Source organism: Aspergillus thermomutatus (genome assembly GCF_002237265.1).
Source record: "Aspergillus thermomutatus strain HMR AF 39 chromosome Unknown NODE_78, whole genome shotgun sequence".
Lineage (NCBI taxonomy): Eukaryota > Fungi > Ascomycota > Eurotiomycetes > Eurotiales > Aspergillaceae > Aspergillus > Aspergillus thermomutatus.
In genome coordinates this window covers 82,848-110,009 of record NW_020798127.1, presented here as the reverse complement: position 1 = coordinate 110,009, position 27,162 = coordinate 82,848, and the positions used below count along the sequence as shown (strand labels likewise).

Below are 27,162 nucleotides of genomic sequence, written 5' to 3'. Positions count from 1 at the left end.
CCGCCTCCCTCCCCTCGCCCACCGCCACAGACATCGCCGGGCCAACCTTCAGCGGCGTCCTCAACCTCCTCGCCTACCACCCCACCGAACCAACCCTAGACTTCCTCCTCCGCGTCCACGACCACCAAACATCCCTAACCGCCCACGCCAGCGTCCCCTGGCACACCGTCTTCCACCGCCTCAACCTCCCCCCCACAGAAGTCCTCCCCCGCATCGCCGACTCCCTAATCTTCAACTGGATGCCCGGCCTCGGCGCCGCCCTCTCCGCCACAAACCCCTACCAGAACATGGAGCTCCTGCAGACCCACATCCGCACAAAACTAGGGCTGCTGGCCAGCGCCGCGGCCGGCGGGGCCGACGGATCCCAGATCCTCCTCCTCCTGCACGGCGCGCTGGCAAACACATCGAGCGTCTGGGTCCAGCGCGCGGCGCAGCAATGGAAGGCGATCGCGCTGTGGTTGGCGGACGAGGCGTCCTGGCGTGAACCTATTTCTGGGTTTATGGATTGTCTGTAAGCTTTTCCAAATTCCACTTCTGCCTTAGTGAGCGTGGGGGGGAGTCGATATACGGCACGCCGCGTACCTTGCAAAAACCCCGCAGTGCGCAGATCCTCGGCACGACTGTATCAAGCACCCAGATGGCGAGCCTCGGGACTGGGAATACCGCGTACAGCGCCATCAGAACGAGAGACTTCCTGCCTCGTAGCCGGAACGGGTGGCTCGTAGCGATACAGAACAGGCGGATGACGCCTAGGGAGATGAGTCCCTGCAGCGAGAGGACATACAGCGGTCCCGGTCCCAGGACGCGGGTGTCGAGGAATGGGGGTATGGAGAGGACGAGGGGGAGGAGGGTGTAGATGTTTAGCGTTAGCAGGCCGCAGAGGACGGCGATGAGGGACTCGGATGGAGAGGTCATGTTGGTGAGGTTTCTAAGCTTCCGGGGGGTTGTAACTTGTAAAATAGTGGGCTGTGCAGACGGGGAACTGGAGATTATCTATGAGTCTAGCGATTAGTGCATACAACCCCATCTCCATCCGGTCTAACAGGCTGAATGACTCGTTGTTATTACTTGTGTCTTAAGTATCTAGTCCTGCAGGCGCTAGTATGCATCCTGGAGCATGGTTGCATTCAGAGTGGGTCACTATCCGATACGATAGCCCATGAGTCGATATGAAACTAAGAACTAGTTTATGAAGGAGAGAAAAGTTAGTTACGTGAAAAGCGAGGAGTATGTTATGTTCATCGTATCATCTAAATCCACCGCTCCCTGCGCGGTTATCAATCAATCTAGCAAACCCCGTGCGTCTTTCCAGTCTTGCCCTGCAAGGAATGCTTCTCGTTCTTGTAGTGAGAATGGTTGTGCTTGGACTTGTGCGAGTTCACCGCGTGGTTTTGCACATGCCTATACATCACTCATTAGTACTCCGAATAGCCCGTTGATCCCATCCCGAGGGATGTCAGTGTCAGTGTCAGTGTCAGTGGCAGTCACTTACTGAGTATACTTCTCCAGCATCGCCTTGTCCATATCGCTCAGCGTCCTCAGCGCCAGCTTGATATCCGCCAGCAGCGCATCGCACCGGTTCATGCTAAAGTCCTCGCGCACGACCACCCGCATCAGCTTCAGCTCGTTGCTGTGCGGCGCCATCGTGTACGCGGGGATGATCCACCCCCGCTCGCGCAGCTGGTGCGCCAGGGCGAACTCGTCGAACTGCTCGGCGCGGTCCGGGCGCAGGCGGAAGGCCACCAGCGGCAGCCCGTGGCCGCGGCGCTGGCTCATGATGATGAAGCCCAGCTGCTCCAGCTGCTCCGCCAGGTAGTCGGCGATGCGGGTGATGTTGACCATGATCGAGCGGTATCCGCGCTTGCCCAGCCGGATCATCTGGTAGTACTGGCCGATGACCTGCGAGGCGCCCTTGGAGAAGTTGAGGGTGAAACTGGCCTGCTCGGCGCCCAGGTAGTTGATGTTGAAAATCAGCTCCTTGGGCAGGTATTCGGGCGAGCGCCAGACAACCCAGCCGACTCCGGGATAGACAAGACCGTACTTGTGGCCTGACACGTTGATGGAAACGACCTGTTCGCCCGTCAGCATCGTCAATCTAAAGGGACACTTTGGAGGAAAACTACCTTCTCCAGGCGAAAGTCCCACTGGAGGTTGGGGTTGATGAATGGGACGACAAAGCCACCGCTGGCGGCGTCCACGTGGATGGGAATGTCCAGGCCGCGCTCGACCAGGAGATCGTTGATCGCCTTGACGTCTTCGTACTCGCCGGTGTACGTGGTTCCCAGGATGGCGCAGATCCCGATGGTGTTCTCGTCGACCAGATCCACGGCCTGCTTGGGGTCAATGACGTAGCGCTCCTCGGTACAGTAGACATAGCGCTCCTCCACGTCAAAGTACCGCGCGGCTTTCTCCCAGCAGACCTGCACGGCGCTATTCATGACGATGTTGGGCCGGGTGTGGTCCTTGCCCTCGGCCTTGCGCTTGTTCTGCCACCGTCGCTTCATGGCCAGCGTGCCCAGCATGATGGCCTCGGACGAGCCAATGGTCGAGGTGCCCACGGGGTGCTCGTCCTCGCTGTCGATGGGGGCGTTGAACAGCCGAGCGATCATGTTGACGCATCGGTTCTGGATCTCCGCGGACTGGGGGTATTCTTCGTAATCGATAAAGTTCTTGCTGAAGGAGTCGGTCATGAGTTTCTCGGCTTCATCTTCCTACTCGAGTTAGCTTTGCTGGCATAGCAGGCTGCAATCCGCATACCATGTACGTCGTGACAAAACTAGCCAAACTATCACAGAAATCAGCCAGTCGCTCCTTTCTGAAACGAGAAGACCCTACTTGAGCATAGGATTGCCATCCAAACTCAGCTCATCCTTGATCATGCGGTAAGCGACCTCACGGGGCATCTCCCTCTCCGGCATCTCAGTCTGGGGCAGCTGCTCGGCCGCAAACCGAGTTCCGTAGACACTGGAGTAGAAGTCATCATCGTCGGTGGTCTCGAGCTTGATCGAATCAACGCGGTTGATGAGGGGCTCGACATTGTCGCTGTCGCGCTTGACCTGGGCGAGGTGGACCATGTTGGATATGCGGATGCAGGTACAATGAAGTGAAGAATGCAAGAGGAAAGTAAAAGTAGGTCAGATGCAGGAGGTGTAGGGAAAAGGAAAAGCAAAGGATTAATAGTTATCTATTTTTTTGATAGATCAGATCAATCATCACATTCACAGTAAATAAAACAAGGCGGTGGTTGGGTTGAGGTTCCGTCATTATTATGATCAGGGGAGAAGAGGGGTTTCTACTACTGTGTAAAGTGGCACCACAGCATAGCATCAGTGGATCATGGATCATCCATTGGATACTAGAGACTCCTAGTGATTTGATTGAGAAAGATATTCTGAGCCAGTCAACCCGTGATCCAGACGAGATGGGGAGCTGAGCATGTCTCATTGGATACACCACTCTCTACGGAGTAGTCTAATGCATATTCGTTCTGATGGCATCCAAAATAGCAATTCAGGAACCAAAGCTTAGGGAAGCTTGGCCAGGGAGATAGTCAAGGAACAAGTGGATCAGCTGGGTCTCAGTCTCAGTCCCAGCCACGATGGAGGACAAAACCGGCTGGAGAGGGAACCAGAATGCCATGGTCCTGGACTCAGGGGTACTATGATGTATCAGTAGTATTACTTTTAAATTAGTGAGTGGAGGTGAGGCAATAATCATACTGGTTGTCTACCTGAAAAGGAGGGATGATCAAGAGAGCGAGTCGATCCACGTAGGACGGAGTATCGTGTCGTGTTCACTGTTGATTCCCAGCCACCAAGTGGGGTACCGCGATTGCAATGATGACCGTGGCATTGATATTATTAGCAGAGCTAGTGGATACTCCATAGGACAAGTGACAGCATTCTCTTCTCATGATTATTGTTCCACTGCCTTCATTTCGATCTTGCAGTAGCGGTGCAGTAGCGGTGGAGATGATGGAGACAGGACAATACGACAGTGAGAACTCATTCCATTAACATTAACTTGTAGCAATCTCAAAACAGCCGAGGGTGAATATCTCAAAGTGACACTTCGAAGCAAAGACCCAGCAGCAGTAATCAATCAGTCAAATCAACTCAGCCCAGTCCGTGGTATCTTGTCCCATCCATATCATACACAGCCTGATGCACTGGCCCGACTCAACGCATCAATCATCATCCATTTTCGTATATTCGATTCGGTTTCCTTTTTGTCTTTTTTTTGTTTCTTTTCTTCTTCAACAGTCTTCTTTCCCGTCATGTATACTGGTATATAGGTATAAGAATGGGTTGAGAGGCAAGGCAAGCGATCAAGTGCCCTTGACCTTGCGCTTGACCCACGACCAGAACCCGCTCTTGCGCTTCTCCGCCTTGGCGGCTTCGGCTTTGGCTGCCTCTTGAGCTTGGTCGACGGCCGTTTGTGCCTCCTCGTGCGACTTCTTGGCGCCGGCGGTCTCAGGCTGCTGGGTCTCCTCTGCACCCGCCTCTTCTCCCCGTTGTGTCTCGGTGGGGATCTGATCCTGAGTGGCTTCGGTCGGGCCTTGAGCACCCTTGGGCTCAGCCTCTGGCTTGGCGGCGGCTTCGGTGGTAGGTGTCGCAGTAGGTGTCGCCTTTTCCGGCGACGCAGCCGACTTTCCTCTCATCGCGGCGGCGGCGGCAGCGGCAGCGACGCTTGGTTGGGCCTTTGTGGGAGTCTCCTGGGTCGTCTTGAGGGGCGCGGTCTCCAGAGCCTTCTCCTTGGCCTTCTCCTCATGCTCTTGCTGGAGCCCCTTGGCCGTGGGGATCTGTCTCTCGCCGGTGAAAGCTTGAATGCTGTCTCTAACCTCCTGCTTCTGCCTGGCCTCCGTGTCGGCTTCGCCTCCTGCGGCAGCGGCAGAAACGGCGGCGGGAACGACAGGGGATGTGGTGGCAGCAGCAGCCTGAGCAGCCGAAGGAGCGGCGGTCGGGGGAACAGCTTCTGCAGTCTGCGACTCCGTTGTGCTCGGAGCGGTAGCGGTAGGTTCGGTCACCGGCGCAAGAACGCTGGGTTCTGTGGTCGCTGGCTCGGCCTTCTGACCAGAGGGAGCAAGTCCAGCAATTTCAGCGTCGGAGGGTGGCTTGTCTGTGGATTCGGCACCAAGTCCGGGGACAACCAGGGGTTGCACAGTTTGCAAGTTCGCAGCTTGGGTTTCTGTGGACACAGGCTGGGTCGCTGGAACCGTATCCAGGTCTTCCTCGACCTTGGCCATCTTGGGAGGCTTGTGGTCCTCGTCCTTGTGGAAGAGGCTGCTCTCGTAGGGGCGCTTTGCATGGCCATCGGACGGAGATGTGGCTGTCGGTTCGGCCGCAGCAGTTTCCTTCTCCTTGAGTCTCTCCGGCAGTGCTGTTTCTGCCGCACCGCTCACCTCTGCTCTCTCCACTGCCGCCTCCTTCTCGGCCAGACCGGTGGCATTGTCTCCGGCACCCCCAACTTCCGACACTGGAGCGTTGGCGTCAGTGATGACGGGTACGGGAGCGGCGGCCTCGGTAGCAGTCGCTTCGGGAACGGTGGTGTCGGGAGCCGTCGTAGGAGCCGTCAACTTGGATTCTTTGGCGACCGTGTCGGGCAATATGGCTGAAGATCCTGTGAGCCTCGCTACCTCGTTTACAACACCGAGGAACACCTACCTTGTCCCTCGCTATCCCCTGCGTCCAGCGATCCGACCAGACCCGCCTTCGACGCCTGGGTCTTACCGACAGCACCCTGCAGGGTGTGCTCGTTTGCTTCGAATTCGGCAGCTTCACGTGTATCCGGCAAGGAAGTCGGCATGCGGAGTCCAGGGCCTCCTGCATCATCCGATGGCTTCGTCAATGAAAACCTCTTGGCGGTTCCGGGGCTCAAAGGCTCCTCTACTTCCTCGTTCGAAAGGTCGCCACTTTCAGTGGTCTCGGTGGTCGGCGTGCCATCTGCTCCTGTGCTCGCGGCGACCTGAGGCGGGGCAGCGGAGGGGACATTAGTAGCAGTGCCGGGGGCGAGGCTTTCGGTGGTTTCGCCTTCACCTTCACCCTTGAAGATATCCTCAACTTGGTGTCCGGGGGTTCTGTTGGGAAGTGGCAGTGGTCAGTTCTGCTAGGTCTTGAGGCGGAGCTGGATATTTGCGCAACTTACACAGGCTCGTGGACGGCGGGGGCCTTCTTCGCTGTGCCGCCACCGGCTTTACCCTTGCCCTTCTTTCCCTTTCCACCTTTCTTGGGCATGATGATTGATTCTTTGACCTGTTGGGGCTTGGGGATGCAATGTCAAAAAAATATGCCACGTAGGGATGGCGACCGTTTTTCGGTTGGAGCTAGGGGTGCGGTCGGAGTCGAGAAAAGACAGCGGTACTTACTGTCTTGTGCAGCGCAGTAAGAGATGAAAATAGGTGGCGCGAACCTCAGCTGAAATATCGAACTGAGGGAAGGGAGTTGTTGAAAGCAGTTAGAAAGACGACGGCAATCTGGTATGTTTGGTTTCTCTTCGGGATGTCTAATCGACATCGGGAAACGTTAATCCGGGGGGGTTGATGGCAGTCGCGCATTGCAGTGGTTACTCACCCAGAATTACGATAGCCACGTCAAGGGTTAGACGTATCAATATCAGGGTCGGATAATTGAAGTACTAGTAGCAGAGACGGTGTACTGGATCAGATTTCAGTGCGCTGGGAGATAAGTCCAAAGGCATCAGTCACATGAGCTGCGTCGCAAGCACACATTACCTATGGGCCGAGGACTTTCGCGGCACGGAGTACAGTTAATGCTATTCTATATCCTTGGGTGATAGGTCCTTGCAGTAACGATCATAATCTTGCTACTCTGGCTACCGTATCAGCGAGGGGATGGCTGGTCTCAGCCACGGTTCAGTCTGGACCCGAAACAGCTCTCCCTGCTGGTGACGCATTTGAAATATTCAAGATTAATATAGAAACAGCTTAGTCAATTGCGTGCCGATTATTGTGAGCAGAACAATGTCATTGTCCCTCTTTCTGATTCCGTGGATCATGGCTGAGTCAACTGGACTACGAGTATGAGGGATGGAGTACATCTTGAGCAAGAAGAGCTTCCAGACGACGACAGCCAAGCTGTTTCCGGCGATCGAGATCGTGTGCCTGCAGCAGCTCAAGGGGTTTAGGGCGGTTTCGGTCCAGCCCTAGCAGCGGATCAGGGTTATTCCGGCCTTCCGATAAGCCTGATCAACTGCCTGTTTCGGATGGGTATGGTTGTGTTCATTGAGAGAGAGTACCAACATGGACATGATATGCTTGACTGCTATATAGGTAGAAGTTGAAATAACCAGTCAATGCTTATGAGTGCATGTCAGCTTACATTTCTCCTGTGAAAAGAATCAATGTCTTAAACTGAATTTAACACAATCTGGAGAGTGATGTGCCAGCCACTGGCTGCTTCCGGGGTCGTAACATATTTGACAAGTAATCTTCTTCTGACCTCTAACATTAATGAGTGAGTATGCTTTCGGACTTTCTCCTCGTGGCAACTCTGGGGACCTGACTAAATATGACTTGTCCCGAGATACACCTAGAGACATACGGTAGGCATGAGTGCAGGGATATATATACAGTCGCGCTGGCGATAACAACAAATACAGAAATCATCCATGTCAATCTGAAATTCGAATACATAGTGAATAAACTATCCTGTCATCAAAGTCATGCTTGACCACATGGTCAACATCATATAAAGGGATAGATGCGAGGGTAGACTCGAGAAAAAAAGCCCTTCTATAAAAATCATCCCATCAACGCAATTCCCTCATGCCGGCAAAGAACAGCATTTGCTCTGCCATCTCATGTGTGAATGCCCGAAACAAGGCACACAAAACTGAAGAAGCAATTATGAGGGGTTTCGGAGACTTCTAGAAAGGCAACATGCCGTACTGTACTCCGCATGTAAGTGCATCTGGGTTGACATCATGCATTGCTGTCTCAACAGGTCTGTGATGCCCAATACTCTCCATTAAGTATTTGCTGTTTGCTTCTGCCTTGCCATAATAAGCTTTGCATAGTTCGGGCCTCAAGGGCCTCATGCTGACAGTGGAGAGAAAAAGCTCAGGGCAGTAAAAAAGAATGACCTACGCAGGATTCGAACCTGCAATCTCTTGATCCGTAGTCAAGCGCCTTACCATTGGGCCAGCAGGCCTTGCTGTTGAAAAAATGATCCTCTATCTTTTTATATAAATGTGTAGAACAGGTAACCGGAAACAGTGTGCCGAGTGGGGCACTCGGGCAGGCATGAAATCGCTCAACCTCAACTCCGGTGGAGCACATTGCCCTCCCAGTCTCACCTCCCATCTAACTGATTCGCCGGTTCTAAGTCACCACCACCTGCTATGACGGCACGGCCGACACAAGCCCCGGCAATCACGGAGCTACAGAGTACGTTACGCCTGTATAGGCGATACATACCTAGGTAGTCGATGGTGTGAAGGGATTATCCTGGACGAAACCCCTTGCCCCTCTTTCTACTCGGACAGCGAGTAAACCCGCGGCCTGACGTCGTACGCGCGAGTCACCATGCCACACGTCTGGGGTTTCTGAATCCAGAACAAATGTACAGAGTCCAGTACGGAGTACAGCAAGTGATGATGTATGTCGCATTTTGATCCCGGTGACAATCAGGTTCCTTAGATTAAGTCGCCAGGTTGGTTGGTGGTGGCTCTCAGACCGGCTGTCTTGGCCGTATTTCTGGAATTGTTCGGTGCAGGACCGGCGGCCACAAGTGCGCCGGAATATTACCTCGACCCTGATGGACTTGGAGCCCGTGGAGTATTGCCTACTCCGTACTGCTATCATCATGTGTATTTTCTATGACAATACGTATCACTATCGAGTATCTACCCTGTATAATACATATTTGCAGATAATAATCAGAAGATGCTTTTGCCACCACTCTGGCACTTGGATGGTTGCAAGGTCACATACTAATGTTACCTCTTACCTCCGGGCAGAGAAGAACACTGGAATGCTTGGCGGGAGAGGCCATAGTTTACCATGAATTAACTCGAGAAGTTACCCTTGGTCCAGGACTGGTTGACTGGTTGAGGAGAATACTCTCAAGATGTCAACTCAGCGCGAGAGCATAAGGATAATCGGCAGGCTTGACTTTTGGCCACCCATGGAAGTGATCGGATTGACATCGGCTTCGGTACGCCAAACGCCCAATGGAGTAATATTTTTTTCATCTCATCAGAGGACTGGAAGCTGAGGTTGCATCTCTATCACCGTCTACCTTGGTTAGTTATCATGAAGGTTGTCAAGAAGGTTGAGAGGCTTTGGTCTTTTAAACCTACTTTTATCTACTCATAGCTGCATTCAATTCTGTCGCTTGGGGCGTTTGTACGTAGAATCCATCAAACGCACAGAGCCACTTGCTCTCTGGCCAAGTGGGTTTCGCTGTTTTTTTCCCATCCACTGAGAAATGCGCAATTTCAACGCTCCAAATTGAAATCCCATGGAGTTTCCAGCTGCGGTAAGATTGTGAGAACAAATAACAATCAATTGCATATCCTCCTCTGTGCTCCTCGTTTTGCCTCCCCACCTTTTCTAGTAGGTAATTCTGGTAATCTACGGAAACGCGGACTGGCCTTCTCCTGCCTTCACCGGATTAGGTCCCGAGATGTTACGCCTTCTGGTGTTGAGGCGGTTCCACAGCTTATCTACGCCTTGTCTGATGGTAATTATTACCTATTTAATGCTCACAATCAATCTATATTTATTAGTGTGCTCGATTCCCGTTATCCAGCTGTAACTACCTTACTCAATTTGCCTTAGTCTAGTACCTATTATTCCATAATCCATAGTATCTACTGCTAGGTACCCGCATCTCCATCCTCATCTCCATAATCTCTCCTCCTCCTTCCGTCTTTTCCCTCTCTCCTCTCTCTCTCTTTCTCTCCCTCTTCCCCTCAATTACTTTTCTCCTCCTCTTCGAGCGTCCCTCTCCTCCCCCAATCTAGCCTCGTCTAATCGAACGATGAAACAAAGGTTTCTCACTACAGTCGATCGTCGTCTGTGCTTGCACACCCTCCCCCGCATCCGTTCCCTCACCGGGACTGGTCTGCATTGAGGCGCTGATAGAGCTACTACTACTATCTACGACTTCACCACACTTATCCCTCACAACTCACTCTACCAATTCTCACCCCTTCTGTCACAATGAACTTCAAAGACAAGTTCAGAAAGGTGTTCCACCGAAATTCCAATAGCCACTCTAGATCGAAATCCAACGGAAATAGCAATGGCAATGGCAATGGCAATGGCAATGGCAATGGGATCAAGATCGAGTACTACAAGCGCGGTGAAATCCCGCCCTCCAAATTCCGCGGCCCCTTCGATCCTGAACACCAAAAGAGATTGGCCGCCTGGTCATTCGAGGCTGCGCAGGCTGAGCGTCCCCGCGCATTAGACCCCCCACTGTCTCCCTGTTCAACATTACCGGATCACTTGAACCCGCGTCATGACGAGAGTGAGGACGAAGGCATGGCTCCAGACCAGATTCGCGGGACAGCACCCCCAGAGGTGGGATTGCCTGACTGTAAGTGGCTGTTCTCTCCTCTCCACACGTGCCCTCTATTCATGCTGGTGCAATCCGTAAGCATACACGTAACGACGTTCTGACCAACGATCAGCTTCCGCCACTGTCTCCCACCACGAATACGCTCAGGGTCGGCAGGAAGAATCTTCAGGGTCGTCGTCTTCCACAGCCGTGGAATCGAGCAGCTACAGTGATTCGACGATGACTTTGTACTCTGAACATATTCGAATGGATTCCATTGCCCAAATCAAGGAGTCCATACGGTACACCTCACCGATTCTTCGTGCCGTGTCACCACCGCCGCCAATATCTCCAAAGGGTACCTTGATGCCTTTCTCACCAGATGATCTGACTCGAGCGTTGAACGCCGTTCAGATCTGCTCATAATGTACCTTCACCAACTGCCATTCTTCTCTGTCCAGAGGACGGATCCTCTTGTCGATTGTCGACTGTCCTTATATTCGACGACTTTTTCTCCCCCCGCACTGGTGTGCGGATTCCCTTCAACCTACCTACCTTTTGCCGGAGACCTCCAAAACCAGGCCGTTTTCTAGGTCTTGTTTCTTAAAGTTCAGGATGTTCGACTTTCACGTCGTGTTTTTAGAGGGAACGGCGTTTACCTCGCATGCTCCCAACCTTCTCGTGCATTGTGGACATACGGGGAGCGGTTGGAGCGATATGTTTTTAGTCACTGCGATTGAGCGAATACCCGTAATGGACGTTCTTGAGCCCGTCTCATTTGCTGAGCTGGGATTGATTGACTTGCTTCGTGGTTTAACGGCCAGATATGAGACTGTATTGTATGTGAGACGTTTGATGAATCAGATGCATACATAGAAAAAGAGAGATCTTCTTTACTTCTGCCTAGAGTAGATAATGCAAGTTCTTCAACTGCGTTGGACACCAAAAGTTCTGTTGTGGAACGATCCTCTGCTACTCCGTAAGTAGCAATAGCCTAGGTACGATAGGTAGTACGGAGTAAGTACCTCCCGAACACCATCTGACCATGCTGCTCTGAACTGACTGTTTGACTCCCGAACTATCTATCTCGTACCTTTTAAGTGTTGAGTGAATCAGTATCCACCGCCTTATATCTTGCCGAGACAATAGTGCAACAAATGAAACCCATTCTGTCTAACTAGCGTCACAGAATATTGAGTTGATTCGGCTTCTTTCATCTGATCATCCCCTGGTTGTACTCAAGAGGCAAGACTATCTGTCTACATCAGGAGAACCATGAGGTGAACAAGGGGTCCTAGCCAAACATTTCAAAGGAAAACCTGACTGGCCAGATCGTGCTAGATAAACTTTAGAATTTGGAATCTAAAGTTGTTGTGAACTTTGTTGGATCTGGGATCCGGATGCTTCTACCAGACTACCTGGCGCCGGCTATGGAGCCACTGCAGACGGGGATGATGAATGGTGCATCCGGATCTGGGTTCGCATCCTCGCAAGTCGCCTCGTGCTGGTGACTGAAGGATCGGCCTCGACCTGGTCTTGATGTTGATGACGATGGATAGATCGAAATTCCACGGCGATCATCGAATCCGTCGTGAGATTCCCCTGCATCTATATTTGGTACGCTAGACTACCGGGGTCAGTACTAACCCGGGACTCATCGACATTGACAGGTGGAGAAGAAAAAAATTGTTTGAAGGGGTCACTCATTGTCTTTGAATCTGATTCAAGGAGTAGTTGCTCGAGTACAGAGGTGACTAAAAGTTGATTCATCACATCTACGTCGAAAAAGCAACGAGGTTTCGAAGCAATCACAGCCACTCCCAGTACCCACATCGCTGGGAATCACATCGATCTGACCACACACAAAGATATGATCACTTGACGATCATGTCGATTTCCCTCGTTCCCCCGGCTCCGACAACCTGGTCCACAATCGACACAATCACAATGTGGTACCCAAGGGCCTGGGTCGCGTACTTTCGTCCTGCCAAGGCTGAAGACGGAGCGCCTCCGTAGCTACTACCTGGCTGCAGCAATGAAGCCATCGAGAACCACAGGCGAATCACACCGCATGTTGCCGTGTTTCAAGTGAACTAGTCTGCGTACATCGGTCCCAGCTTCCAGGTTCGAGATGCCGTACCCTGGTCATTTTGCGTGTGGTGCGTCGCCCTGCCCAGGCGAATGTGGGCTTTGAGGACATCCTGCCCGGAGCTTCTCCATGAAGTGTTTGTGAACTGTGATTGCTTGGGCAAACTTCTGCGACTAGCCCCTGCGCAAATCCTTGCTAGGCGTGTCCCTGCTCCGTGGTTGTCAAGAGGACGCAAAAGTCAGGATCGCCGGGCCTTCCTGAGCATTCTGGCTCCTGGTTGATCATGACGACGGTGTGTCGAGTTTGCAGGCCAGGTGGCGTCGGGTTCGATATGTCTATGGTCTCGCTGTACTTTCAAAAGTACCATGAGCTCGATGCATATCGCCTTGACCAGCTGACGGCTTCTGCCCGTTTGTCTGCCTGATGGGCGGTACTTGGGCCATTGTGAGACTGAGGTGCCCTGGGTATAAATGTCTGGACGGCAATGGGTCTCTTCTCAGCACTTGAGTCATGATATCCCATTCATATTTCTATTGTCTTGTTTACTCCTGGTTGCATCCTTGATATCTACACATCAGTTGACCATGATTGTCCCGGCTCACTTCAAGCCTTCTCTGACAAGAATCAGAAGCAAGAGACGCAACAAGGGAGCCAAAAATGGAGATGCTCACTCGATGTGTCCAGCATGTCTCTATCATCTCAGCATTATACAAGGGAGGACGAATGTCCCTCCCGCCTTACTTCTCCATCATGTTGATATCGACCCAACTTTAGAATCAAATCATCTGATCAACAGAGAGATACTCAACAAAACTCCAGCGTGGAAAAAGAGTCCTCTTCCCTGCTTCCCAATCCTCCTGTCTCCAACCAGATTCGGCACCTTTGGCGGCCGCTTTGCTCCCGAGTCCCAGATGGACGCCTTGCAGGAGCTCACGCTGGCGTTCGACCGAATCGTTTCCGACCACGGCTTCTGGAAAGAGTTTCTAAGCTGCCATGGTATCCGTCCTAGCCCACTTCGTCTTGCAGAAAACCTAACACGCCTCGCTGGCGGCGCGAATATCTGGCTCAAGCGGGAAGATCTCAACCAACATGGAAGCCACAATATCCGCAGCATCGTCGGCCAAGCCCTGCTCGCACGGCGGCTAGGAAAGACCGAAGTCGTGATGGAGTGCGGCTCAGCCAGGCACGGTATTGTCTGCGCGGGGATCTGCACACGCTTGAATTTGAAGTGCACCATCCTCATGGGGAGCTGGGACGCAACCAACCAGAAGGACACCGTGGACATGATCAAACAGGCCGGAGCGACAGTCATCACCGCAGACATGGGCGCGTCTCCGGGCCGTGGGACGCTCCGAGCTGCAGTCAACGAGGCCCTTCGGTACTCTGTCGCCCGTCTCAGCACCGCATACCACATAATGAGCGGTCCGATCGGACCTCACCCCCTTCCAACCATCACACGCACTTTCCAGTCTATTCTCGGCGAGGAGATCAAGACGCAGTTCGGCGGCGCCAGCGGTGACCGACTCCCGGATGCCCTCGTCTCCCCTGTCGGACCAGGCAGTGCGGCCGTCGGCATGTTCTACCCGTTCATCGAACACCCGTCGGTGAAACTGCTCGGCGTCGAGGCCGCAGAGGCAGCTCCCCTATCCCACGGCGACGTCGGCGTCCTGCACGGATGTCGCACCTATCTCCTCCAGGACGAGCATGGCCAGATCCTCGATTCGAGATCGATATCCCCCGATCTCGACTTCCCCAGCGTCGGGCCTGAACTGGCGCACTGGAAGGAGACTGCCAGGGTGGAATATGTTGCTGCGACGGATGCCGAAGCCTTGCAGGGTGTGGATATTCTTCGGAATCAGGAGGCGATCGTCGCGGGAGCGTTTACGGGGTATGCAGTGAAGAGGACAATTCGGCTTGCCAGGGAACTTGGGCCGGGGAAGGATGTTGTCTTGCTTGTGGCGGGATGATCTGGATTCTTTCTCGCGTTTGCCCTATCATGTCGTTTCCCCTGGAGGAGGTTTCTTTTGGATGGGCAATTTGATGTGTTGTGGTTTTGGCCTCTATTTCTCCATTTTTCCTCTGGCGCTGGTGGTACTGTGAACCTTTCAATTCCCCAGATTGAGTATGCAACCGCTTGTCTTCTGCCACTCATAGCTTTATATAATCAATTCTTTCAGAAACATAGACTGTTCAGTTCTCTATGGAATGCTATTCTTTGACTAATCATTACATTGCCTTGTCCTCCAGTCATCGCTCATAACAGACATCAGTTGTAAATATGCAGAATCTATACTTTTTGTCGACTCTAAAGACAATGATTAATGAAATGGATGGTACGGAGAAGGCAAAGCCTCAATCCTCATGGGTAACCGCCATATCTAACACCTCGACTCGACCTCTTCCGCGGGTCTCGGTGCCAATGAAGTCGTTCAACCCCTTGAAGGCGCCTGGCTCAGCGAACCCCACCACTTCCCACTCATCACCGCCAACCACTTCTTGACTCTCGACCGACTCAATGTAGCTCATGATCTTGTCCTTGACATTGCTTGGGGCTTTAGCAGCAGGCGCCGTCTCCGCGTCCGAGCCACCAGCTTCCACATCCGAGTCCTGCTGCCGCGCAGCCTTACCCTTACCACCCTTTCCACCCTTCTTGTTATTCTTCGACCCGCCCGACGGGTCCTCCTTCTCCTTGTTCGCCCCAGGCGCCGCGGCAGCCTTGACAGACTGCTTCAGCAGCGACACAGGACAAGTGACACGGAGTCGCATCCGAGCACGCATCACAGGGATAGGCTGCCACGCAATCAGCGCCTTCATAGCCTCCAGCGCCTGACTCTTGGCCGACTTATTCGGCGTCACACCCGTCCAGAGCGGTTTCCGCGGCTGCGCCGGCGCATTCTCATCCCCTACCCCCGCCCCGTTCCCGTTCCCCTCCTGCTGCATGTGCTGCTGCCCACTCGCCGAGCTCAACTGATCCAGCGCCTTGGAGATCATCCCCGGCGTGTACACCCGCTTCGTGTTGGGATCGATCAGCCGCCCCGAGACGATGTCGAGGACTTCCTTCTCTACCCGCTCCAGCATCTCCTTGCGCTCGCGCTCGCCGACCTGCACTTCGCCTTTGCGGAGGATCTCCTGTCGGATTTCGTCGGTTGTTACGTTCGAGCCGAAGGCTTTTGTTAGTTCTGCGGAGGGGGCGGTTTGGGCTTTTGAGACGGAGAGGAAGATTGTTGGGACTTGGAGGACATTGTCGAGGTCTTTTTCGGCGCCGGAGCGGTATTCTAGGAGCTTGTTTTTGTAGCAGGCGAGCTCGAATCTCTTTTTGCCTGTGATGGAGGGTTAGCGATGGACTTGGATATCCATAAGATAGACGAACCTTTTTTTAATCGGACGATTGATACATTGGTGAATTTGATTTGATTTGAGGGTTGGTTGATAGGCATTTTGTCTGTATGTTCTCCGAGCCACTTGGGCTCCTTTGCAATCAAAATTCAAGCGATACCTCAATATATAAGATCGAATCCAATGTGGTTGTTTTAATGGAGAAAGTCCTGCAGCCCCTCCGAAAATGCGACTATCACCAATCTTCCCGCAGACCCAGTATGATTTGCGATGACGCTGGTCTCGTGCTGCCCTCGTGACTCAGCAGCAGGTGACCCGACATGTGACTAGTTCTCCTCACAAGGCACCGCGCTCTGATTGGCTGCCTCCCTGCCTCGCTATCGGTGCTGCTGATTGAGTCGTCATCGGCACTGCCCATCAACCTCCATCCATCCATCCGCCATCTCCTCTCCTCTTCTCTTCATCTATCATTGAGCCAGCTGATAGTTCATCAGCTGTATTAGAAGTTTGTGCTTTGTTTGATTGTGAATCGTACGTTGGCAACCCTCACTGTACTCTCTCGCCTCTCCGTGATACGGTACTGATAAGCTCGCTGTCCAGGTCATCCCATCCCCAGGGTCCTCTATCCTTCCATCCTCTTATCCATCATCAATACGCGTCCAAGTTTGATCTGGAAACAATCTAAGTCACCATGAGAGTTCTGCCAGCTACGTTGCTGGTCGGAGCGGCCACTGCGGCTGCTCCTCCCTTCCAGCAGATCCTCGGATTGCCCAAGAAGGGCGCCGACACACTGGCCAAGCCTCTCCATGACCTCCAAGAGCAGCTCAAGACCCTGTCTGACGAGGCTCGTCATCTGTGGGATGAGGTTGCCAGCCACTTTCCTGACAGTATGGATCATAACCCTGTCTTCTCTCTGCCTAAGAAGCACAACCGTCGTCCTGACTCCCACTGGGACCACATCGTCCGTGGTGCTGATGTCCAGAGTGTCTGGGTCACCGGTGCTAGTGGCGAGAAGGAGCGGGAGGTTGATGGCAAGCTGGAGGCCTATGATCTTAGGGTCAAGAAGACAGATCCTAGTGCTCTCGGTATCGATCCTGGTGTGAAGCAGTACACTGGTTATCTTGACGATAACGAGAATGACAAGCACCTGTTCTACTGTAAGTTCCACTTTGATTTTCTTGATCCTGCATAGCTGGATACTGACTTTAAAAGGGTTCTTCGAGTCTCGTAATGACCCCAAGAACGACCCCGTCGTCCTGTGGCTGAATGGTGGCCCCGGCTGTTCTTCCCTTACTGGACTGTTCCTGGAGCTTGGTCCTAGTAGCATCAACGAGAAGATCAGGCCCGTTTACAATGACTTTGCCTGGAACTCCAATGCCTCCGTCATCTTCCTCGACCAGCCCGTCAATGTCGGCTATTCTTACAGTGGCGCCGCTGTTAGCGACACCGTTGCTGCGGGCAAGGATGTCTACGCCCTCCTTACCCTCTTCTTCAGGCAATTCCCGGAATATGCCGATCAGGACTTCCACATTGCTGGAGAGTCGTATGCTGGTCACTACATCCCAGTATTTGCCTCTGAGATTCTGTCTCACAAGAAGCGCAACATCAACCTGAAGTCCGTCCTCATTGGCAATGGTCTCACCGATGGTTTGACTCAGTATGACTACTACCGCCCCATGGCCTGCGGTGAGGGCGGTTATCCTGCTGTTCTGGACGAAGGCAGCTGCCAGTCGATGGATAACGCTCTGCCTCGTTGCAAGTCGATGATCGAATCTTGCTACAACACAGAGAGCTCCTGGGTTTGCGTCCCTGCTTCGATCTACTGCAACAACGCCCTCATCGGTCCTTACCAGAGAACCGGCCAGAACGTCTATGATGTTCGGGGCAAGTGTGAGGACTCGAGCAACCTCTGCTACAAGGGTATGGGCTATGTTAGCGAGTACCTGAACAAGCGTGAGGTCCGCGAAGCTGTCGGTGCCGAGGTCGATGGCTACGACTCCTGCAACTTTGACATCAACCGCAACTTCCTCTTCCACGGTGACTGGATGAAGCCCTACCACCGTCTGGTTCCTGGCCTTCTTGAGCAGATTCCTGTCCTGATCTACGCCGGTGACGCGGACTTCATCTGCAACTGGCTTGGTAACAAGGCCTGGACTGAGGCTCTTGAGTGGCCTGGACAGAAGGAGTACGCATCTCTTGAATTGGACGACCTGGTCATCGAGGAGAATGAGCACAAGGGAAAGAAGATTGGCCAGATCAAGTCTCACGGCAACTTCACCTTCATGCGTCTCTACGGTGGTGGACACATGGTGCCCATGGACCAGCCCGAGGCTAGTCTTGAATTCTTCAACCGCTGGATTGGAGGCGAATGGTTCTAGAGATGGTTTTTCGTTGCAATATCGAATACACGCTGGCTTTTTGATTACATTGCAGTCTTTTTTGGATAGTGTCGTCTTTGCGGGTATTGTATAACCCAACTCTATTATAAACGAGTGATGCTCAGGATGTATGGCTCTCAAGTTGATAAGACGATATATATACTATCTTTATAGAAGTTAGATGCCCGCTTTACTCCGAATCGGTAGAGATTACGAAGTATCTGAGTTGCGGTTTGCTAGTCTTACAACCCGGCCGCCTACTCAAGGAATTACGTGAAGTACAATGGAACGGTGCGGCGAAATCATTACCATATCGTAGGTCCATAGAACACCAAATATGCCGAGAATCATAACGGAAAAGGAAAGGGAGTGATTTTGATCTGTTTCATTTCATATTGGTATGGTTTCTTTCGCTTTTGTTGGGCCCCGTGTCGTTTTTATAAACACCAGATCAAGTCCAGGGTCCCACGAGGATTCGTAAAAACACACCAACATAGTCCCACCAAATCCACTCCAGCGGAAAACAAAAACATCCGTAATGGTTTAGCCCTTCTTCTTGCTGACACCGACGGTGCGTCCACGGCGGCCGGTAGTCTTGGTGTGCTGACCACGGACACGGAGACCCCAGTAGTGACGCAGACCACGGTGGGAGCGGATCTTCTTCAGGCGCTCAAGATCCTCACGGAGCTTGCTGTCCAGACCGTTGGACAGAACCTGGGAGTCCTTGCCATCGGTGATGTCGCGCTGTCTGTTGAGGAACCAGCTGGGGATCTTGTACTGGGTGGGGTTCTGGAGGATGGTGACGATACGCTCGAGTTCTTCGGCGGTGAGCTCACCAGCGCTGTGATTCAAGTCAACTTCTGCTGCCATCATTTCTGCAAATCGACGCCATTCTGTTGCTTCCCCTCTCTCGTTTGTCTCCCCCATGCAACACCACCGACTTGTAGATGCCGTAGGAAAAAAAGAAATAGATTGAACGTACCGCTTGCTCAGGTCAACATCGGCCTTCTTGCAGACCAAGTTGGAGTAACGGCGGCCGACACCCTTGATCTGGGTCAAGGCGTACATGATCTTCTGCTTGCCGTCAACATTGGTGTTGAGCAGACGCAAGATGTACTGGAAGTTCGTCTTCTCGCCGGACACGAGCGCTGTAGAAACAGAGAAAAATCAAGTCAGCCTTTTGTTCTCCTTCATTTCTGAATTTTTTTTCCTCTCCGAAATTGCTTCCGATGAAGCATCATTGACGGCCTTGAAATTCGTCTCATTTCCATCATTTGCAACCACTTTTTCCGACCGCATCATCGAGGAATAGCAACTTGCGAACAAAGGGAGTCCGGGAATATGGGAAGAACGTACACATGATGGGCGATGGCGCGACGGGACTCGCGATTGATTGTCGACAGCAAGAGGGATGAAGGAGAGGTGAAATCGAGGGCGCCTTCAATGACTTTGCTCGCTCCCGTTGTGGGATCGGGTAAGCAGTGGTCTAGCCGTATCGGGTAAAGTGGGCGTAAGGGCTCGCTTGTTCAGGGCGCTAAACTAAACAAGGATAAATTACCTGATCTCCTCCATTGATTCTGGCACGTGACTTTGCATGTCGCTCTTGTGCTCTTTGTCTTGCTTCAAAGATCACAGGTTGGCTGCCATTGAGGAGATGGTGGCTATATCTTTGTGATCTTGTTGAATGATTGTGAATAATGTACTCACTTCTTTCAGTGTGTTTCTGTTGCTAAATTTTTTCTTAGTGAGACGTGAATCGATCTGGTTCATTAAGCTCAAAGATGTTTTCAAGGCGTCACCTCACGACAGCAGTGAGATTCCTTATAGAAACAGCAGATGCTCTTGCGATCTCATAGTACCGCGCTAGTCTTCGCTAATCTCATCTGTTGCAGGCTTTTTCCCATCATGACTAACACTCATCAGCATGTAGCATGTTCGCTGCTCGATCTTTCACCTCACTGGGTTGAACTGATTGCTACAACAGCCCATGTTCTCCGATCTTTGTTGATGTTTGCTGGAGTGCCTGTTCTAGACACATCCAAGACCTTCGAAACCGGGACAAAGAGGCTCTATCACCAGGGTGATGATTTGAAACACTGCTTTGACTCGATCCTTCTACCCCCATCGCTTGTTGACTGGCCGTGACGTCTGGCAGTTCTGCACGCTTACTTTCAGAAGAGGTTGCTTTCTGCTCAATTGTTGAAGAATCAAACCTGGAGAGCTCTGCTACCATGGCTTGCTAGACAAGTATTTGGTCTTCATTGTCGAGGAACTGCACTCTTTCGAGCTCTGACTTGGTCTTTGGTCTATTTTTGTCCACAATCAAGTCGCGATCAAGTGCTTTGTCTTCAGTCTCTGAATGAATGGCAATATGTCTCGAAAGAGAAACTCTGCTGCGTACTTAATCGTCTGATTTCCCCTCGACTTGCTTCTGTTTGTGCTAATCTCTATCTTTTCATCCCTCTCTCCTGTTCGTTTCTTTACAATTCTTGCGCGTGCCCTGATACAGTTATTATCGTTCGTCTTCAACAGTTCCGCTCTACTTACGACCAAAATGAGCTCACCGGCGGAGCATTCGTCCGGCGAATCTTCGCATGGCCATAACTGGCCGAACCCTGCCCTTCGCCACCCCATGTTCAAACTCGCCGAGCTGCCTGACCCACCTCCAAGTTGGAAGTTCCTTGGGGAGTCTGCGGACGTTGTCCTCCGTACGCGCAAATACGTACGCGAGCAAATGGTAGCTATGCTCGAATTTTACAGCTGGGGAATCGACATGGCGATGCCATCGCGGATAACCAATTTGAGAATTCTGCAAGGTCTGTGGAAGATCTTTTACTACACCGCAGACTACCACCGACCTCAATCTTTTAGAGATCTTCTCGACTTTGAAGGGAAAGATGGTGGCCCGCGACTCTTGTCTTGTGAAATCGACCATCCCTCTCTCCTGCCAATCAGCAGATACTACCCTGACCCCCCGGCCCTGGACGGCATCACGCAGCCCGACTTCGTCAGACCGGTGAATGCTGCAGCGAATATTCCCGATATCTATCTTGAGCGAATGCAAAAGCCAAGCCGTCACTTGGACATTGCCGAAGCAGACGGACCAGGGTCAAGCCCGCCTGCGGTGGGCACGATAAACCTTGGTGGTGATGGCAATAATGCTGCATTTCAAAACAACAACCTGACCACGGCCGTGGTTGGTGCAGCACCTGGGCCGTTCGCAAACCCACCCCTTATAGCCCCTGCTAACCCAGCGGGTGTATTTATACCTGCTCCCGCTCCTGTTCCGGTCGTCCGTGTGCCTGCTCACATGGCTCGAGCAATCATCGAGGACGTTGAAAAAGTCGTCATGAAATACGCCTACTTGGAGCTTGAGCGGGACGCCAGCGCTGCACAGACCGTCGCCCGGCCATATCTTACTGCTCTGCATGAGGGAGACATATCCAAAGCCATGGTTGGACTGCATCATGCCAATGCCCAAGTGCGGCTCTCGTTGGACCCGCTGGACCCCACCAGAACGATTATCGATCCCACCGGTAATGACTATCCCTGCCGAGGCAGAGGCCCTGTCTGGAAAAACAACTCGAGCACCATCGACAGTTTGATTGTTGTGGGCAAATTGCTCGATGCTGGGTCCACGGTTATTGATCGTAAGAGGGCTGGATGGGAGACCCGCTTTAGTGAACTGGAGCGAGCCTTTATCGAGGCCACTGATGTCAATTGGGATGTTCTCTCTCTGGACGAAAATACAGAAATGAGAGACCACTTTTGGGATCTCATCCAGGAGCGCGTACCAGCCGTCCTGAGTGGAGTGCTCAGCCCGTTGTGGACTGTCTGGTCTGATTGCGCGGGGCACTTTGACCAGTTCCATTTCACGTACCGGGAAGCAGTTGCGCCTTGTCAGTGTACCGGGCTGGCTGCCACTGTTCAGGCATATACCAAAACCTTCGTGACACCAGACCTGCATCCTGGTGATATGCATGGGGTGTGCATGAACGAGGTGATGGCCCGTCCGTTCGCGCCTCTTCTTCATGCGGATTGTGTGACATGCAACGCACCACAATCTGTGACCATTGAGAGAAGGTTTGACACTCTTCCCTTGCGCATGGTGGTGGGCCTCGACGAGCAGGTTTCAATCAAAAATCACACCAAGGACATCACCTTCGACTTTTGCGACGGCGACGGTCAGCTGCAAAAGGCCACGTACCGTTGGCTGGGGGGTATCTACTATAAGGATTACCGGTATCGTGTGTTCTGGACGGACACCAAGAGAGGGGAGACCGACAATGGCTTTCTCAAGATGTATGACAGCACGATGAACTCGGGCCTGATCATCGGGGATATCCCCCCGGCTCATAAGGATGAGAGAGTACCTCCAGAATGGTGGAGAAACACCTCCGTGCCTTTCCTGGTTTATGAACGAGTCATGGACCCGGACCCGGAAGTATTCAGTCTTGCGTATCACTCGTTGTCTGACATGATGAAGGTGAAAATGGAGGGCAAACTGGTTGCCCAGGAGCATGCGCCCTGGACCCGAGCCGAGCCTACTGTTCCCACTCAGTCACCTCCCTGGGACCGAATTTTGCCCAATGCAGACCGCTTCAAACTTGCAGAGGATGACGATTCGGACGGACAAAGTGAGACTGTGCGAAGTCAGACTTCCGTCAGCTCGGCTAGCCACTCGTCCGGCCCCGGATTACCCTCCGCTTCTCCACCAGTCCGATCTTCTATGCAAGTATCGCCAGTTCCAACAGGAATGAAGCAGGCTGCATACGCGCAGGCCCCCACCACATACACATCTGCGACGCCAGCCACCATCGGGCCGTTTGTCTCGACTTTTGCAACGGCGCAACCTGTAGGCGTGAGCCCCTTCGAGATCAGCCAGCCGATGAATACGGCTAGCCTTTTCAGCGGTTTCAATCGTAGAAGCAACAGCCCGCAGAACGGCTTCGCCAATTTCGCCAACTTCACAAATACGGTCATGATGCAGCCGACCGGCGACCCCAGCGCAATGTCGATCTCGCCCACGCAGCAATTCTTCTGGATCCCATCGGCGTCGAACAGCCCGGAGAAACAGGGAACTCAGCAAGGAGGGCAGACAAGCCAGCCGTCACCGGACATGATGGCGGGATTCGCGGTGTGTGGTGCCGTGCAGCCAATTTTTATGCGTGTCTCGCCGAAGCGAGCCATCGAAGAAGTACAGGACAATAGCGACAACAATAATGGCAGCGGAAGCAATGGTACCACCGACACCAGCGGCACCAACAGCGATGGTGACAATGGTGACACGGGGGACACCACGATGGGACCACCCCCTAGAAAAAGGGCACGGGCTAAAAGGGCTGAACGGACCGAACGAGTCGGGACCAGAAGAAGCGCAAGGCTCAGGTAGAGATGAATTCAGGTGAGGTTCTGCTTTGTTCTGTTTTCGCTTTGGTTTGGAGTTTGCTCGATTGTTGCGGTTTCCTTACATTGTGATCGATTTCTGCCATTGACGGTGTGAGTCAGGTCAACAATCTGTTTATTTTGCCATACGTTGAGTTCATGGGTTTCGTAATCGAGTTTTCATTGTGCCGATGATAGTCAATAGACAATTCATCTCTTGTCTTTAACTGCTGTAGCGGATTTTCAACAAAGGTAGTACATGCATACTGTGGCTACACTGCACCCAAGCCAACTGCCAACATGCGAGACTCGTCTCTAACGGACCGAGGAACGTCCATAAGCAGACCAAAGCCATGATAATAATGAAGGAAAATGCTGTGAGTAATAAAAACACTCGATAACCAATGAATTATGAATTCAAGCGAAGCGGAGGTTGCCGTTGATGCCGTTTGTCTGTGCGGGCTGCAGGGATACTCTGCTTCCCCGCATTTACTCCCCTTTCCCCGGGTATATTAGTATTGAAAGGTCTTCTTTCTATCCTACTCGAACATCCTCTTCTTTCGGTTCTTTGTGATAATACAAGACTCGATTTTTGTTTGCAGCAAATGAAAAATCAAAACATGGTATTGTATGCGTCTAATCTATACATGCACACGTGATCTTGTCTAGTCCGATCCTGTATCAACAAAGAAGATTCTAACACATTAGGGGGGAGAAAGAGAAGGAAGAGAAAGGGAGATTATAGCTTAGCCCGAGGGCATCCGCCGTGCGCCACGGGGCATCCACCCTGGGCACCCTTGGCCGGCCCAGTAGGGTGATTGCTCTTCTTCGGAGCCGAGATGTAGCCGCCCTTGAGATTATCCGAGTTGACGACGCGGTCGTTCTCATCACGCTTGATACCGAGCTCCATCAGCTTGGCAAAGACCTTGGCGAAGTGGTCGAAGAACAGCTCCTTGTCGGCCGCATACTTCTCCACCCAGACACGGAAGGCCGGGTCCGTCTTGAGCGCGATATCCGTCGGCAGCATCATGAGCGGCTCGTCGCCCTCCTCCGCGTCCGGATCCACATACACAAACTGACTGACCCCGTTCTCCAACGTCTTCGGCTTCCAGTCCAGCTTCAGAAGCAGGTTGAAGAACTGGTTCGAGAACCGCGTCGGGTTGTTCACCCAGGGACCCTGGAATCCGCTCCGGTCGCTGTGGCACCGCCCGAGGTTATGCCCGCCGCTCAACGCGACGATCTCCTGGTCGTTGAAGCCCATCCGGTAGAAGACGGCGCGGAGGTGCTCGGCGCCCTGCGTGGCGTCGGGCAGCCGGCCGCGCGGGGGCACCTTGGAGTCGTCGACGAGGTCGGTGCGTCCGGGCTTCCAGACGATCTCGGGACCGCCCATGGCCTTGATTGCTGCGACGCCGGCTAGTGTCCACAGATCGGCGTATGTGATCCAGGGGTGTTTTTCCTTCACGGGCTCGAGGAAGGCCCGTCCGTGCTGGAGGCCTGCGTTGGCTGGGTCGCCGCCTTCGGCTTCGTAGCGCATGCCGGCGCCGTTGGAGCCGCCGGTGTCGGTTTCGAGGTCATATGTGCCTGCGGAGTGCCTGGATGATTGAAAAGTGAGGTGTCAGTGGCGAGTGGGCCAGAATGAAAGGGAATAGAGGGAAAACGAACCATGCGAGCCGTACGAATACTGGACCTGCGCTGCCATCGTCATAGTCGGGTTTCTTCAGCTGAGCAATGATGTCCTTGCGGACGGCGTCATAATCCCCGGGTCTGCTCATTTCGGCCGATATTGTGTTTTTTCTGGGGTATCGATATGGTGGGTCAACACTCAAAGCCTCTTGAGATCAAACGCGAGGCAGCAGGAAGTCTAACAAGAAAAGACAGAACACGATGGGTATCGTTAGTTGAAAAGGAAAGAAATGTACAATGAAGGAGAGAAAAGAAGGTCACTGAGACTGGGAGGCGTCGACTCTTTCTTGTCAGTTGTCGCACATGAAGAGCACGAAAGGAAGAGGTGGATCCGCGGGCCGAATCAGTGCAAAGATTCTGGCCGATAAGTGTTCAGATGCCGAGGTCCATTTGTTCACAGCAGGAAATGGAATGATCTGATATATCTGCTCGATTACTGGCTTTCTCTTCGCGGGATCTGGACTGGATTTCTGGAAACACCTGGGGAAGTCGTCGCGAGACCCTCTGTTCGCATTTCGCAAGCCATGATAGTCCGGCTGTACTCTATCGCAATATGAGAAGAGATCAGTGACTGTCGCAGTGAACTTCCAGAACGAGACTTTAGAAATTCCTCTTGATGATAATTTGATATCATCATTGTCGGATGATGCCTGTGACTGTGAAAGCTGCCAGGGGGTTTGCTGTGAATCCCGATCAGAAACCGTCTTCGCGATTCAACCTCGGAACTTTGATCCCGCCTTTGAGGACTCACAAGTCTACTATCTATCCTGCAATTGGACATGATGAAATTTTGCTATTGACCAGCTACATTAATACTGATGTCAAATAGCTTGTTTTCAAAAGGCGTGGCAGTCTTCAAGTGCAATATTCAGCTCATAGCCAGTGTTGCCACAGCATCGGCCGTAGTACAATTCGGCCAATTACGGACAACATTGCCACGTGAAATTGATGCTATTTTGAAGTCTGGATTTTTGAAGATGGACAAATGGAAGCATCAAGGAGATTGCATTGCTATCACCAGGGATACTCACACTCACACTCTGACACACACATCTCATCCTCGGTCGCCTTTGCTGTCTCCCTGCCGGCCTGACGCTCATCCCCCTTATCCATCCCCATTTTGAGCATCTCATTCTGCCTGCCCTTCACCACCAACTCCCTCATCATCGCCTTATTTACCACCTCTAGATTCCGCACTCTCTCCCGCCACCGCCCATTCACTGCATCTGCACGCTTCACCAACTTCCCAAACTCCCTCCGCATCCATTCTCTCTCGATCTTCAGCCGTCGCGCCAGTCGCGCATACCGCTTCACCTTCCGCTCCAGCATCCGGCGCTGCGAAACCTCAGTTCCTTTGATGATGTCGATGACGCCCTCGATGGAGCCGGTGTGTTCATCGCTCAGAGTGCCATTTTCGATGTGTTTGGAGATGCAGATGAAGGTGGCTGTGATGTCGGTGGCGATGGAGCAGAGGAGGGTCCGTTTGGAGGAGCTGTCCAGTTTCTGGAGGTTTTGGAGACGTGAGACGTAGGATGTGTGTCTGAAAAGGTCTTTGGTCATCTCGTAGGGAAATCGTTGTAGGATTGTAGAGGAGGTAGAGCACCGTAAGATTGTGGAAGGTAGACGGTATGTAGGTGCAGGCATGCCTTATATTATATCAGTCTGTTTAATTCCACCATCTTTTGTTTTTCCTTTTTGAATCAATATGTATAAGCCGTGCAAAACAAGAATAAGCGATGTTTGACTACAGGTATCGGGAGGGTAGGTC

The 27,162-nt window shown here is 52.5% G+C and overlaps 8 protein-coding genes across 8 annotated transcripts; 4 read left to right on the top strand and 4 right to left on the bottom strand.

The window, feature by feature from the left end:
* Nucleotides 1-625: 625 nt before the first annotated feature.
* CDV56_108367 (glutamate decarboxylase) lies at nt 626-3,074 on the bottom strand (the record flags this gene model as incomplete). Its single annotated transcript, XM_026761986.1, has 7 exons — nt 626-749; nt 785-993; nt 1,296-1,401; nt 1,493-2,070; nt 2,124-2,711; nt 2,758-2,785; nt 2,836-3,074. The coding sequence occupies 7 exons, from the start codon at nt 3,072-3,074 to the stop codon at nt 626-628; spliced, it is 1,872 nt and encodes a 623-aa protein (XP_026615015.1).
* A 1,253-nt stretch (nt 3,075-4,327) lies between these two features.
* Nucleotides 4,328-6,233, bottom strand: CDV56_108282 (uncharacterized protein; the record flags this gene model as incomplete). Its single annotated transcript, XM_026761901.1, has 3 exons — nt 4,328-5,610; nt 5,664-6,076; nt 6,145-6,233. 3 exons carry the CDS (start codon nt 6,231-6,233, stop codon nt 4,328-4,330), a joined length of 1,785 nt encoding a protein of 594 aa, XP_026615014.1.
* A 3,950-nt stretch (nt 6,234-10,183) lies between these two features.
* Nucleotides 10,184-10,949, top strand: CDV56_108156 (uncharacterized protein; the record flags this gene model as incomplete). Its single annotated transcript, XM_026761775.1, has 2 exons — nt 10,184-10,562; nt 10,657-10,949. 2 exons carry the CDS (start codon nt 10,184-10,186, stop codon nt 10,947-10,949), a joined length of 672 nt encoding a protein of 223 aa, XP_026615013.1.
* A 2,247-nt stretch (nt 10,950-13,196) lies between these two features.
* On the top strand, nt 13,197-14,579 carry CDV56_108038 (tryptophan synthase; the record flags this gene model as incomplete). Its single annotated transcript, XM_026761657.1, has 1 exon — nt 13,197-14,579. One exon carries the CDS (start codon nt 13,197-13,199, stop codon nt 14,577-14,579), a length of 1,383 nt encoding a protein of 460 aa, XP_026615012.1.
* A 2,060-nt stretch (nt 14,580-16,639) lies between these two features.
* On the top strand, nt 16,640-18,326 carry cp3 (carboxypeptidase C PRC1; the record flags this gene model as incomplete). The annotated part of the gene is made up of 2 exons (XM_026761526.1): nt 16,640-17,105; nt 17,161-18,326. The coding sequence occupies 2 exons, from the start codon at nt 16,640-16,642 to the stop codon at nt 18,324-18,326; spliced, it is 1,632 nt and encodes a 543-aa protein (XP_026615011.1).
* Nucleotides 18,327-21,675: 3,349 nt separating this feature from the next.
* Nucleotides 21,676-23,718, top strand: CDV56_107727 (uncharacterized protein; the record flags this gene model as incomplete). The annotated part of the gene is made up of 1 exon (XM_026761346.1): nt 21,676-23,718. The coding sequence occupies one exon, from the start codon at nt 21,676-21,678 to the stop codon at nt 23,716-23,718; it is 2,043 nt and encodes a 680-aa protein (XP_026615010.1).
* Nucleotides 23,719-24,450: 732 nt separating this feature from the next.
* CDV56_107652 (peroxidase) lies at nt 24,451-25,483 on the bottom strand (the record flags this gene model as incomplete). The annotated part of the gene is made up of 2 exons (XM_026761271.1): nt 24,451-25,303; nt 25,374-25,483. The coding sequence occupies 2 exons, from the start codon at nt 25,481-25,483 to the stop codon at nt 24,451-24,453; spliced, it is 963 nt and encodes a 320-aa protein (XP_026615009.1).
* Nucleotides 25,484-26,408: 925 nt separating this feature from the next.
* CDV56_107592 (uncharacterized protein) lies at nt 26,409-26,954 on the bottom strand (the record flags this gene model as incomplete). Its single annotated transcript, XM_026761211.1, has 1 exon — nt 26,409-26,954. The coding sequence occupies one exon, from the start codon at nt 26,952-26,954 to the stop codon at nt 26,409-26,411; it is 546 nt and encodes a 181-aa protein (XP_026615008.1).
* Nucleotides 26,955-27,162: the final 208 nt, after the last annotated feature.